The following is a 14,046-nucleotide window of genomic DNA, read 5'->3' as shown; positions in this document are numbered from 1 at the left end:
GCTGGAGCCCTGCTCTGGCTGGAGCCCTGCTCTGGCTGGCAGCCTCTGCTGGAGCCCTGCCCCTGGGAGCCCGGGTTGCTGCAGGGCCGGTCCTGCGGGCACGGAGCAGCCGCGGGTGGGCAGAGCAGCCTGCACAGCATCATCTCGGTGGCTGTGCACGGAGCAGGAGGAGAGCCTGGCAGAACAGCACAGCTGCTTGCTATTTGTGTGGCTTTTTACAGCTCATCTGCTCGTTTCCTAAACAAAAGCAATCAGTCTTGGACCAGCATATCTCTCTGGAAATGGAGACTTTGGTGCCGCTCATTCCCCCAAGTCCCCACTCACCAGCCTTGTCTTCCCCACTAGTCCAGTTTGTAATTGCAAAATGGTCAAAAATAAGTGGACTTGAAAGCATTTGAGAGTAAAGGTATATTTATAGCTATAACAATATTTATACACCACTGAGAAATACTTTGTTTTTCTCAGTATATATTTCAGAGGTCTTTTATAAATATTGATGAATTTTAGACTTCTGGAAATAATACTCATATCTCAGTTTTCATCAGCAAAACAAAACTGCTATTAAAGAAAAACCAATTTGGGGATTGTAGTTGACTGTAAGCTGAAAGAGGTTTGCTGTAAACAGCAATAAAAAGGCAAATGTTGATTCTTTCCAAAATTACAGGGCTGTTCTAGATGACAAATTATTCTCTTGCATCTTTTACTCTGCTCAACATTATTAAGTTTGTATCCAGAAAAGCACATCCCATTTGGGATTACAATAAATTAGCAGAATGTGGATGAGTTTGAGATAATCTAGTGGACAAAATTACAAATTAGCAGAGTTTCAATAGTGTGTCCTCTGAATATGTTGAAATACTGTGTTTGCTCCAGCCTAGAAGGGAGAAGACTGATTAAAAACAAAAGTCTTCAAATACAGGAACGTTTATAAGGACAAAAAATAATGATAAATCATTCTCCATGACTGTAAAGGGCAGGTTTAAAAATAATCATCCTAATTTGCTGAAAGGAGGGTCTAAGTTTAAAAAAAAAAACTGGGTGCAAGGAACAGGCTGTATAAGAAGCTTCTGAAATCCCTGACTTTCCTGTATGAATCTTAATTACTTTATTCAGGGCTTTTCAGTCTGGAAAATCACAAAATCCTTTGCAAATATCAAAACAATAAGGTTAAAAAGACCTGTTGAGGGTTAGACAAGACCCTATTAGGAGAATATATAGGGAATAAATATTATATGAATAATATGAGATACCTGTAAAGATTTTATAAAGTTTCCAGTCTAGGCTGCATGGAGCTTCATGCCATCAATCTCCCCCCTTTGTACAGGAGCCAGCTATACCCCCAGCATTGCTGACAGATACTTGTCTAGCCCTTATTTAAAGACCTGAAAGAATGGAAAACCCACAGTCTTGCTGGGCATTCCTTCAACAGTTTTGTGATTTTTTGTAATGTTTTACTTCACATGTCCTGACTTCAGTTTGAAGCCATGGTGCTGCATGAGCTATTCACAGTAGACAGAAGACAGTTTTTCTCTCCTTTACAGTTATGCTCTCTGTGGTTGAAGATTATAACCTAGAGTCTCTGCACATCTCTGATTCCCTGGTCAAGTTTGTTCCCTACTTGGTGGTTTCCAGCCCAATGGTTATTCTTGCTCCCACTGAGCACTGGGCATTTCATTGGTAAGAGGGAGTGCCTTCGCTGAGCCCAGCACTCATCTTGAGGTTTTATTAATCAGGGAATCAAAGAATGGCCTGGGTTGAAAGAGACATTAAAAATCATCCCATTCCAACCCCTCTGTTGTAGACAGGGACACCTTTCCCTAGACAGCTTTCTCAGAGCTCTGTTCAACCTGGCCTTAAATAATTCCAGGGCAGGGGCATCCACAACTTGTCATGTCAGACATTACGTCCCAAAATGCTCCTTCAGTTTCCTGTACAACAGTACCATGGTGGCCTCCTCACATCAGGACTGCTGCTCAGAATATGCTGGACATTTCTGAGGTCTTATAACCAGACTTGACACAGCCTCATGCTGGCTTCCAAAACAAAAAAAAAGGCATTGTGTCATGAGTTCTAATCATTTGTAGGAAGTCTTGCTATTTTGGATCTTAAGGCCATCATAGGTGTTTTACACTGGCTGGTATGACAGCTTATCTTGTTTCACTGGTACATGCTTTGGGGAAGGTTTGCTTCAGAAGCAGGTTCCTCTGAGTTGTCACAGTCAAATATAAGCAGAGTGGTTAACGGGATTACTGAGTGCTGTGTACAAGCCTGGCAGATTTCTTTTCATTTTCCAGCTGCTGGAAAGGTTAAACATTAGGAAGTTTAGAAAGAGGAAGCCCTGAAGATTGCAATGCTGGTTTCAGTCTGACCGTGCTTCTGTCATGAGGCTGAGAACAGCTAATGAACCATTTAATTTGTAGTGAAATTGTGTATGAAGTCGATGTTAGCTACAAAGTAAAAACTGACATAAAATCAAATAGAGATTATATATGTGTAGGAAATATTACTACATGCAGATGTTAAAGATATGAGACAAGGTTATAAAAATGCATCCTGGATATGGCTGGCATGATAAAGAACAAGCTCTTTCAGGTAGGTGCTGCCTGATTCCTTGTGCTGCTGCTCAGAGCTCTGCACATCTGCACATGATATTTGATTGCTTGGTGTTTGTTTTCTAATGAAATAACACTCATCTACAAGCAGGGTCATTCAGTGATAAAATACTTCTTTGTCTTGTTCCCCCTGTCCTAAATCAAACAGTTCTTTGCATTTTGTATTGTAAATACAGCTCATTTCCTCTCTTTATGTCTACAAGTTGCCCTTACAATAGATCTTGTTACTTGGAGATCAAAATTGGGTAACAGGTGCCTCAGAGGAACAGATGCCATAGCTGGTTCTGTGCCAATTCTACCTCTTAAATATCAGAAACAATTAAAATTGAAAATAAAAGCTCCACAGACAAGTTTTCCCCAGTAAGCTCTGTCAAAGAGAATTGGATTTGAGTCCATGAATCAGGCACCAAGGGTTCATCCTCCTTCGAAAGGTTTCATTTAACTGCAGGTCATCATTATCCTCTTTTCCAGCAATCATCTGCTAAATCTAGTAATTGCAACACTGACGTCAGCAAAGCTGGACACAGGCTCCCAATGGAGAAGAATTTGACCCAATATTTTTTCACTGCTATTGTAGTAATCTAACTCGTAATCAAGCAGGGAGAAACTCTCAAAATCCTTTCTGCTGTAATCTCCATGTATTGCTGTAGATCTGGGAGGAAAATGTTAGTCTAGTCTGGGTTTTATTGAGCCAGTTTGGTGTTGATAGCTCTCAAACAGCAAGGGGAGGAATCCCATCCAGCAGTAATACTGTGTAATTTCCTTGGTGCTCACCTGGAAAAAGGGTTTGCCTGATTCACATGATCCATGGGATCTCATATAAGTGAACTGGAGTACAGTGTACTTTGCTCAAATTGTCAGAGGCTTTACGCTGTTTTGTATCCTCATCTGCTAGCCTAACTTTTATTCTAGTTGATCAGGACTTGCAGTCATCCTTGATTACTTATTTAAAAGAGGGATAAGAATCCCTCTTTTTAAGATAGAGTTTGATATTGGCTTAGAAACCTTGCACTGATAATTTTTCCACCATTTCATACCCTTTTCTAGAGTAAATTTTACTTATACGGGGAAAGGTCATTTGGATTAAGACGGTACTAAAATGTGTCAGACTGGTTTTGAGTGGAGACTAAATTTAGCCTGCAGAAATAAAGATATAACTCCCTTTTATTCACAGAAACATTTCCTCTGATGTTCATGGAAGCATTGCACAGGTGGATTTGTGGCACTTACCAGAATGATTTCCAAAGTTTCCTCAAGCAGACAGTAAGCCTTAATGCAGGTCAGCAGATTTGGGTCTGGGTTTCAGAGAGGGTGAGCAGCTCTGCCCGGCACCAGTGGGCAATTTCAATTAAGGCTGGTTAGGCTTGGATCCAGTCTGTCTGCATCTGATTAGAAGGCTAACAGTAGTTTCTGGAGAAGTTTGTTGTGTTTATCATCATTTGGAGCATAGACATGGAAGGGCAGAGATTATGGAGCCAGGAACTGATTGAGAGCATTTCTAGGACTGCTTATTTTTATGTCTGCTTTGCAAGTTCTAAAAACTGTTCACAAATGAGGCACAGAACCAGAAACCATTTCACTTGAAAATGTGACCTTTGGACTGGAGAAATTCGGATTCAGAGTTCGCAGAAAACTGGAAAGTGTGAGCAACCTGCACTTTTCAGTGGTGTGAGTTCAGAGACAGAAGTTAATTAAAAGTAAGGTAGAGAAAGCCTGTATCAACCAAAGTAACCTCTTATGATCTCTAGATTTAGATCTGATGGCCCAGATAAATTCATGGTATTGGCCAGGTCTGGTCTGCCAGCTGAGGACTACAGAATCATTTTAGAGTTGAAGAAAGCAGAGGGTTTCACCATCTGTGATGAGTGCCGTGGAATGAAAGTCTATTTATCAAGTGGGGTGGGCTGCAGAAATGGAGCACTTCAGCTTTCCTTTTCAGACCTCATTAGTCTGTGTTCCAGCTATAGCAGACACACTCATCATTTAATCTGTTTCATAAACTGGTTTTCTGCCAGTCTGTTGTTCTGCACTTAGATGCTTGTTAAATATCCTTCCTATCAGGCTTTATTCTTTCTGGACTCTGGAAACAGGAATTGTGTTATTTTTGGCTTGAGTGCTTTGAAGTCCTTCAGTTTTGCTTCTACATTTACACCTGACAGCATCTATCTTCATAGCCTTGTCTTTTTGACCACAGGGACAAAGCAGAAGGTACAACAGTGCTGAAAATAGATGTGAATAATTAGTTTTGTGGTAGAGCCAAAACAGGTTTGTTTTTAACAACATCCACTCTCAACCTGTCACTCTCCCTTTCTGTTTTCCATGGTCACTGTCTCTGGGAAGCACCTCTGCAAGTTGGCCTTAACTCTTACAAAGCTCATTTTGTCCCTAAGTTGAAAGTTGTTTTGATTTCTGCTTTAACATCATGTAAGTTCTATTTTGACTTTCTTCTGAGAACAGGGCAAGAAAAATTAGTTTCTTTGTCATTTTTGCTTTTAAGATCTTTGCTGGAGTTGAGAACGAAGTTTTTAAGGGTGGAATTCATACTTCCCACACACTTTGCCATTAAGAAGGTCATGAAGCTCATCAGCCCCTCTACTGTCTTATTTTTGGAGTTAAATGAAAAGTTAAAAGCATATAAAATCTATTCCACTTTTCTTTGCATATTTACGATATGGTAATAATTCCAGCGAGTGTTCTAGAAGTTAGAATTATTATTTCTAATTGTTCTTGATTTGAAGTGTTATGGTATTGCAGTCAGCTTGTCATATCTTTGACAAACACTTTATCATACTATTTAAGGAATCAGTTCTAATCTTCAAAGAAAAGGGCTTAGCTAATTTAGAAGTCAAGCAGAGAGATGGCAGTCATATGAGCTTTTAGCACAATAGATATTCATATAATATCCCCCATAAAGTAGTAAGCCTTAGGGGCCATAGGGATGGATGCAGTAATATAACATTCCTTTTTTTCTTCCTCCTGCATGTCTACTCCCACTGAGGATGTCAGTATAGATTCTGAATCACCTGACCTGCCATAAAAAAATACAGCTTTTTTAATAATCTCCTGTAGAAAAGACAAAAGAGCAGAGCCTTTAAGGGAGTTGATTCAGCTGAGTTTGGGTTAATATTTCCAAAGTCAAAGAGAGGACTGTCTTAGTCTCAGAGCAATTAATAAATGCTATTACCTTTGCTTTTGCATTCTGATGGCAGAGTAATACAGCTTCCTGGGGGAATGAGAAAAACACCAGTATCAGGGATATTTAAAATGAGACTGAATAAAATTTGCATGAGGTCCTTCGTGCAGCAGTCCATTAGTACAGCACTGTGATAAGGCCTATCTCATGCCTTGTAGTCCCTTCTGGAGGAAAGAAATTCTGGCCTGGACAAGGGCTACTTTATCATCATGATTATGGAGCTATTCTTGAACTCCTGTGAACTCCTGTCTGTCTGATTCTTGTAGCCATCATCACTTTTGCCATTTTCGTCCCTGCTGACAATTCCCAGCCTTTTCTTCATAGCGTCCTAGAAAACCACTGGCATTGTTTCATTGGGTACAAATCCATAAGCAGACAAGAGAGGATTTATATTCTTATGTCCAGGAATTGCTTGTTTCTCTTCCTATCCCTTTACACATCCTCTCCTAAATGACAGGCACCCCATTTTTACCAGCCTTTTTGTTTTTCTTGGGGGTTCAGATTTCTGTATGCATTTGTGCAGAAAAGCCAATTTTGGCATATCTCTGTGCAGCAGTACCAAACAAGCTGAGCCCAGCCCAGTGGGACACACACACAGATGGCATGAGGGGTGCTGGACAGTGCCTTTAGTGCCTTGTGTTTCTCTTTCCTGCTTGAGTTTGGAAGTTTGGCTACCAGATTATGAGCAGGAATGAAGAAAAATCCATATAGACTCTATTCCTGCAGGGTTGGTTGTGTGTTTATCCTGTGTATAACACAGACCATTGCAATTGATGGGAGCAGCCTTACTCTGAGCCAAGGGCTTTAAATGGAACAAAACACCTGACTTCTGAAGATACTAAACCATTTGCCAGCTGTGGAGAAGAAAAAAAAGACCAATATGTTGTTAGTGCTCAAACCCTGTGCAAAGGGAAGGAAATAATTTGAAGTGCAGAGTTTTCAATGAACCGAGCCTGGCCACGAGACTGGGGGAGGTGAAAGCACATTAACCAAAACCCAGGGGGAAATTTCCTTCCCAATCCAAATCAGGATTGGGAAGCGTGGGATTGGGAAGGATCAGGGCAGTGTGACCCTGAGCATGCGATCACCTCCTCTGCCTGAAAGGCTTCCTGGTGAGTGATTGATACATGGATGCCTGAGTGGAGAAAGAGGAAAATCACTGGTCACCACCAGATCCTAGAGGTATATTTGCTCTATATCCTGTCAAAGTCTTTCAGTGCAAATAAGAAAGATATCATGTAATAAATGACCAGTTTTTAAGGAGCTGTGTTTAAGGATTTTTTTCCTAAAATACTTCCAAAGACTTTTCTCCATAACAATTCCATTTTTGGCATTTCTGCTTGAAGTATCTTTAGTATGAAATGGGAGTGTTTGAAGTGAATCATTTAATTTGCTTAACTTAAAGAAGTTCCTACAACATTTAATTTTAAGCTGATTCTCTCTAATTAAAGTTCAAGTCACTCTTAAATATTTAGCCTCATTAAATGAAGATCCAGTAAGGAAAATGTGATAGTCTTTTCCTTTTCAGCTTTACCTGAAATATGTATTTTTTTTGGTCTTTAGTTTTGAAACACCAATTTAATTTGAGTTACCAGCAAGAATAATTTCCAGAATTTCAAGCACAATTTAGTATCATCAATTGAAAAGCTACATCAATTAATTCTCTTTTATTCTAATTACTTCCCTTGTAGCAGTTTTTCTGAGGGAAAGAAGCAGGGAAGAATCAAACTCCATGTGGATTAAGTGTTCACCCATATAAATGGCCAGTTAAATATTTTTCCACACTTGAAATATTGGGGAATTTTTTGAAGATGTGCTTGCTGAGGTGTTCTAGTAACTTGACCTGGTCAGCCTGTGTCCTCCAACTTGTACATCTCTAAGGCAGGAGTGGGAGATCTGTGTTTTGTTTGAGGCATTCAGTGGGATGGAAGGTTACAGAGCTGGTTGTGAAAATCAGACCATTTTAGGGGACTCTCCCACTGCAGTCAGTCATCCAGTTCCCAACTGGCTAAGCTTGAAAATGTGACCTTGATGTCTATCTAATAAGCAAGTACTGGCTGTTTTCTCATCGCTTCCCTCTGCTTATTTCTTGGCTGGTAGCTATTCATCTTCAGTTGATTTTTTTTTTTGTTTTTTTTTTTTTGCAGCCTAAGTGACTATGACACCAGACAAATTAGTGAGCATTTTGTCTCCATGATTAATCAGTGAGCTTTCTACTTTGGCACTGTGTTGTAGGATTACTTAGAGGATAAATAAATAAATCAATCAGATATTTCTGACAACTGTAAAATAATTAGGCAAAAGAAGAAGGAAAAAAAACACAACAAAAATCTGAATGATCATTTCACTCTTTTTTTTTTTTTCTTTTTTTTTTCTTTTTTGGCTTGGATAACTGGACATGCTAACTTTAAATCAACATTACTACTTCCTTATTCCCACTGGATCTGCTGGTGGTTGTGGCATGGGACTGAGAGGCTTCCTTGATCTGAATTTCCAATGGGTTAAGTTGAAGTGGCGGTTTCTGTTTAGGAGTGTGGTTTTAGTCTGAAATAGAGAAGGTAAAAATGGAAATTGCTCTCTCAGTGAATCTCAGTCCTGGCTGCTGATCTGAGTGACAGACCTCACTTTTTCCCTCTGGCAAAGCTGGTGCTGTTCAGGGACACTGTGCTGGCTTTCCTTCTGCCATGTGGCCGCATTCCTTTTGCCATTGCAAGGGCAAAATCTGTTCTCGTTTAGTATCTGGTCAGTGTTGATGTTTCTGATGGTGTTGGATGAGGCAGCTGTGGGAAGACTTTTGCCCAAAGACGTTTGATTTTCAGTCAGGATGGATTTCAGCATGCTGACCCCAGAATGGTTGTTGCTGCAGGTCCAGCAGCTGGAAAATCCTCACGTGCCCCAAGCAGTTTTGGCCTGAAGTCTCTGGGAGAAAAACAAAAGCAATCCTACATATCTCCCAGCTACATTTGTTTTATGTTTTGGAACACAGGGTACAAACTCTGTGCTTGAGTATTTGACCCTACTTGTCAAATATACAACTTTTCTTGACTACAGTTAAATTTAAGCCAAGATGTCAGAGGGCACATTTTGTTTCAGCCTGTGCAAAATGGCAATTTTGTTGCAATTTGGTCTGTTAGGTATGTTAATGTTAAACATATAAACTTATGCCTCCATATAACATTTCGTGTAAGGCCTTCTAGCCATTAAAAAACTATAGATAACTCATAAATACTTACACTTAATCAGTTCAGGTGCTTCTGAAAGAATTGTGACTATTTGGGCTATTGCAAGTATTACAAATAATTCCTGAAATCTTTCTCAAGGAAACATGGTCTGTGTGTGCATGTGATGAGGGAAGGAGCAGGGAGACCCCTGGGAGAGATGAAAACCAAAAACACATCCATTGCCCTTAGCTGAGCCCTGACATAAAGAGATGCAGCTTTGTTGAATACAGAGGTTGATTTCTGTTATTGTTCTGCGTTTTGTTTCAAGTAAAATACTTCCTCAGTTATAATATCAGTATAATTTCCATTGTATCATTTGTAATGGTGACTGCTAAAAAGAAGACACCTGAAATAAAGTGTGCCAGCAGTCAGCTGAAACATTTCCATTATCTGCACTTCCATGAATTAATATCTGAAGGAATGTGTTTTTCCAAAGCTGCTCTGTCTGCCCGCTGACACCGCTGCACAAAATATTGTTGTGGGTGGGAAAAGCCGTCCATCCACACCTAACAAATGAGCGCCCTGAGAAGTCCCCTGGGAGATGGCGTTCCCGGGATGCTTTGTGCTCTCAAGGTCAGCCTGTTTGCTCACCCTTGTGCCCTTTTCCTTTCTTTCAGGGTTTCGAGGACCCCAAGGACAAGTAAGCAAATTTACTTCTGTCATACACTCTTATGTTTACACGTTTGGGATTTTTTTCTCATATTAAAAAAGGACAAAAATTGATGCCCGGAAGCCAAAAATAATGCTTGGACTCCCCAGAGGTTTGCCCTGGAGGAAAAGCCAGTTGAGGGCACAGGATTGACTGATGTGCATTCAGAACAGCCACTGCCCTCAAAACATTTATTTATTTGGTGGTTCTAACTTGTTTTTATAATTAAAATGCTTTTGCTGCACTTCCTCTTGCCCCAAATAATCTCCACTCTTTGAAAATAACCCAGGACAAAATCTTCCTCCAAAGTGTTGGACATCTCCAGTAAGAAAGGTTTATGTATGTATTAAAATGCCTGTATTGTTTCTGAGTTTATTTGCATATATTTTATATTACTCATTATTGAACATTACTTATTTCTACATATAAAAATAAACTCAAAAATGATAGCTTGTCTGAAAAAGTAAATTCAAAGTTTTGTGCTCTAAAATATAGCCAAATTTTAGCAGTATTTTCATTTTTTTCCTATGGAAATTTAGAGAAATTGTTAAAATAACAATTTAATGAGAGTGGTATTTTGAAAAATTGCCTTTGGAGGAAAAAACCCAAACACATTCACTTTTTAACTTTTACAATTGGACATATCAGAAGTATTTCCTGTATTGAAGGTGTTTAGAATAATTTCACATTCTGTCCCACTGAATGGAATTAATTATAAGCTTGCTTAGACTGACTTAGGCAACAGTAGAGGAGACTGGTGCCTAAAATATGTTGCTGTTGCTCCTTATCATGTTTCTCAGGCTGCTGAGAATTGGATTTCTGTGAGCTGGGACAGGTAAATTCCTCTGTGGGCTCAAGGCATCCAGCTGTGGGAAAATTCACATTATGGTTGTTGAGCACTGAGAACAACTGTTGAAAAGGAAAGTGATAAGTTTGAACATGGCAATATTTAGAGTCATTTTCTCCTCCTCTTGCCCTTCCCTGCAAACTGAATTTTTGTAACATTTAGCCCTGTGCACCCTGGGATATTTAACTGGTCCCACAGTTTCCTGTTGTATCCATGGATGCTAGGAACTCAGTTGATGTTAGATATGCTTTGGGGGAAAAAAAAAACCTAACAGATTACAACAAAATAATTCATAGGAATACGTAAATTTTCAGTATCCCTCATGAAATAGTATTTTTCCTCATGGTTTCTGGGAGAAAACAGAAAAATCAGCTGCCTCAGTGCTGGTCTACAGCAGAGTCACCCAAAGCTGAGGAACAGCACCTCCTCTGTTGCTCTGGTCTCCATCCTGTAGTTTGAAAGGTTCCTTAGGCTGTTACAGCCAATAGCTGAGCTGTCTCATTCAGAGAGGTGCCAGTTTATTATACAGATTTCAGGATTTTTGAATTCCTGTTTCAGTACCAAAAGAAGCTACTACTTGCCTCTGATTCTCTTTATCCAGAAATCTGTTTAACTCAAGTACAAAGATTTGGCAAAAATAAATCTCTAGAAGAGTATGTTCGTGGTGAGAATGGCTAAAATTAGATACCTAAACCATGTTGAGTACTACGGCAGTTCGTTCACATGCAGAAATACTGAGGGTCAATACTTTTGTCTGGCAGCAGAGGAGGACATGGGCACCAACACATGCCTGAAAACAGGACCAAACCTTAGTGCCTGAGTGCAGGTTTAGTTAATGAATCTAAGCATGAAGCATTTAAAATTATGGCATACATGTAGTTTTGGCAGTGGTCACACTGCATTGGCAGAAAGTAATTAAATCGGCAGCACATTTTTGGACCACTCTGAAGGCAGCATCTCTGCATTATTGGTAGTGTTCACATTTACAAGCAGAGTGAAAAGGTTGCTACAAGCGCTGTTTGTGCTGTTCCTGTCCCTTGACACAATTTTCTGTTGGCTGCATTTGAAGAAATCTCAGCACTTCTTTTAGGATGTGTTTTGGGAAGCTTCATGGCAGCCTGAAATCCTCATTTCCACACCATCCCACCCACCAACCACACTATCAATATATCAAAAGGCATTTTGACATGAATTTCTTTAGTCCATGGCAGTACCTTAGCTGTGACTTACAGGCACTGCCTCCAGGGCACTCCTTAGCACAAGGAACTTTTGTATTGCCTCCAGGGCACTCCTTAGCACAGGGAACTTTTGTATGCCAATTTAAAATTCCATTTATGCAAATGTACCCAAGCTTGCAGTACTGTAATTTAGCTTGGGTACAATGGGCTGTGAAAGTCACCTGAGCAGCTCAGTCTGTGTGAGGTGACTGAGCTTCCCTGCAGTGTGAGGGTGGCTGCCCACTGCCAGTGTCCCAGCAAGGCAACTTAGAATGAGCAAAGGGATTTCTACACTACCTTGGAGCTTACTGTAGTATTAGAAACACCCTGAGCAGTAAAACAACCTATTATAAACCTGCAGGCAGCTGAGGTGGAGACCAAGCAGGCAGGTTCTTCACTTTGCATCTTCCTGAGTGGCATTTTCAGACTGGAACTTGAAATTTGATTTGTCTTTGCCAAGATGCTGAGCTGAGTCCTTTGCTTTGGTCCCAGTGGAAAGCGCATCGCATCTCCCGTGCGTGGTACGAAATGGGGAAATGTGAATGACCCAAGTGTGTGCATAACTCACAGGATCTTGGAAGACATTCTGTAAATAAAAAGCCTAATGATTTCCTTGCTCATTTTTATGAGCCCAGAAGACGTTGCAAGGACTGAATGAAAATAAGCAGCATCCCCTTGAATGCTAAAACAGATGTACTTCCTCTGAGGAAGTAAATTGAATGTCCTGACCTTACAGGGAAAAAAAAAACTTTTATTTTCTGATTATATGCATTTCTAGGAACTAAAAAACTTTTAGAGCCCAAAAATAAGAAAATTCTTTCCCTCAACCCCTCTGAAATACTAAGGCTGGCTAAAATAGAGACCTTGAGACAAACTAGGCTTGTAATTGCTGTATGGCCACTAAATAGATGCCACTGATGTGTTGTCATAGCCCAGCTGAGGTGCAGGCACCTGAACTCACTGCCTGGGCCAAGGAGTGGCAGAATGGAAATAAGCAGATAGACCTGATTTATTTTTCTCTTGCCAAGAGGTGCACAGAAGAATTGAGGTACAGAGGGCATCTAAAATCTGATCCAGTTTTGCAGAAAGCTTTAAAAGAGCCTTCCTTTCGGAAAGAGACCTTTAACTTTTAAAACAGAGTCACATTCTAGTTTGTAAGCTGCTTTCCAGCACAGCCTTACCTGTGGGAGCCTGCTGGCTGCAACACAGAGTGCGTTGTGTGCTCTGGTGCAGTACAAATGAAACCAGGGAAATAAAGCAGAGTAGCTTTTCATCACGCTTGTCAGACCCCAGGATTTTTCCTCCAGAGTGCCTAAACTGAGGGTCACACAACATGAGCCCTAAGTTGCTGTGCCACCATGGGGTTTGCACACAGAAATAGTTATGTGCTGGAATATACCCCAGTGCAAGGGAGGGGCATATTTCAGTGGATAACTATTGGCAAACCCTGGGGATAACCTGAGCAATCATGCAAGCAGAGCAGAAAAACAGCACTTCAGGATTAGCTTTTAATTTCTGCCTATGGCTCGTTTGAGGGCAGACCATTAAAGTGGCAGCATCAAGTCATTAAAAAACTGTTAGATTTTAAAAATAACTAGAATCTGGGGAGGTGCTTCAGGTTTCCTGATCCTCAGGACAGTTAAGTTTACAGTGTTATTTTTTCTCAACAGTTTTTCAAAATCCGTTTCATTTTTTTGAAGCTATAGCAGAGATTCAGCAAAACAGTGATACAAAAGATTATAATCTTGTTTCACGTATTTAGAAAGCAGAATCTAATTTGTATTTTTTTCTTCTGCTGCCTTTTTCTTTTGCAACCTTTCCTTAAGTAAATATCTTGTAAACAAAATTTTATTTCTGTTTTATGTTTTATGCTCATAAGTAACTGTGAAGGAGAGTCAGGCCACATGTTTGTTCTGTAGACAATTTTTTTCTCAAAAAGGGAGAATTGTTCAAGTTTTGAAATTTTCATATATATTTACAGAAATTGTTATTAGAAAGGAAGAAATATAACTGGAAGAATAAATAATTTTTTCAGTGCAGGAATTAACAGCTACAGCAGTGCAGGGAAGAATAAGTCAGAGGACAAGGGGAAGGAGGCTGCCCAGTGATTTTAGAGAATGAGGGATGGAAATGAGACCTGAGTGCAAGGAAACAGATGTATAGAAAAAGGGCAAATAAATAGAAGGCTTGTAATAATGACTCAGGACTGGCATTGAGCTCTAGAGCTGCTATCACTCCCCTCTCTGCTCCCAGTCCCTTTCCCAGTTGAAGCTGCCATAAGCAAAATGCCATTAACCTCCAGCTCAT

The 14,046-nt window shown here is 40.1% G+C and overlaps 1 protein-coding gene across 1 annotated transcript in view; it reads left to right on the top strand.

The window, feature by feature from the left end:
* The window catches only part of ADCY5 (adenylate cyclase 5), a 205,587-nt gene that overhangs the window by 164,977 nt on the left and 26,564 nt on the right, over positions 1 to 14,046 (top strand). The window contains exon 9 of the mRNA XM_015634704.3: positions 9,644 to 9,666. Within this exon, the coding sequence (XP_015490190.1) occupies positions 9,644 to 9,666 (23 nt within the window). The remainder of the gene's footprint in view (positions 1 to 9,643; positions 9,667 to 14,046) is intronic.

The sequence above is a fragment of the Parus major genome, chromosome 7 (genome assembly GCF_001522545.3).
Source record: "Parus major isolate Abel chromosome 7, Parus_major1.1, whole genome shotgun sequence".
Taxonomy (NCBI): Eukaryota; Metazoa; Chordata; class Aves; order Passeriformes; family Paridae; genus Parus; species Parus major.
This window is presented reverse-complemented; position numbering and strand designations above follow the sequence as displayed.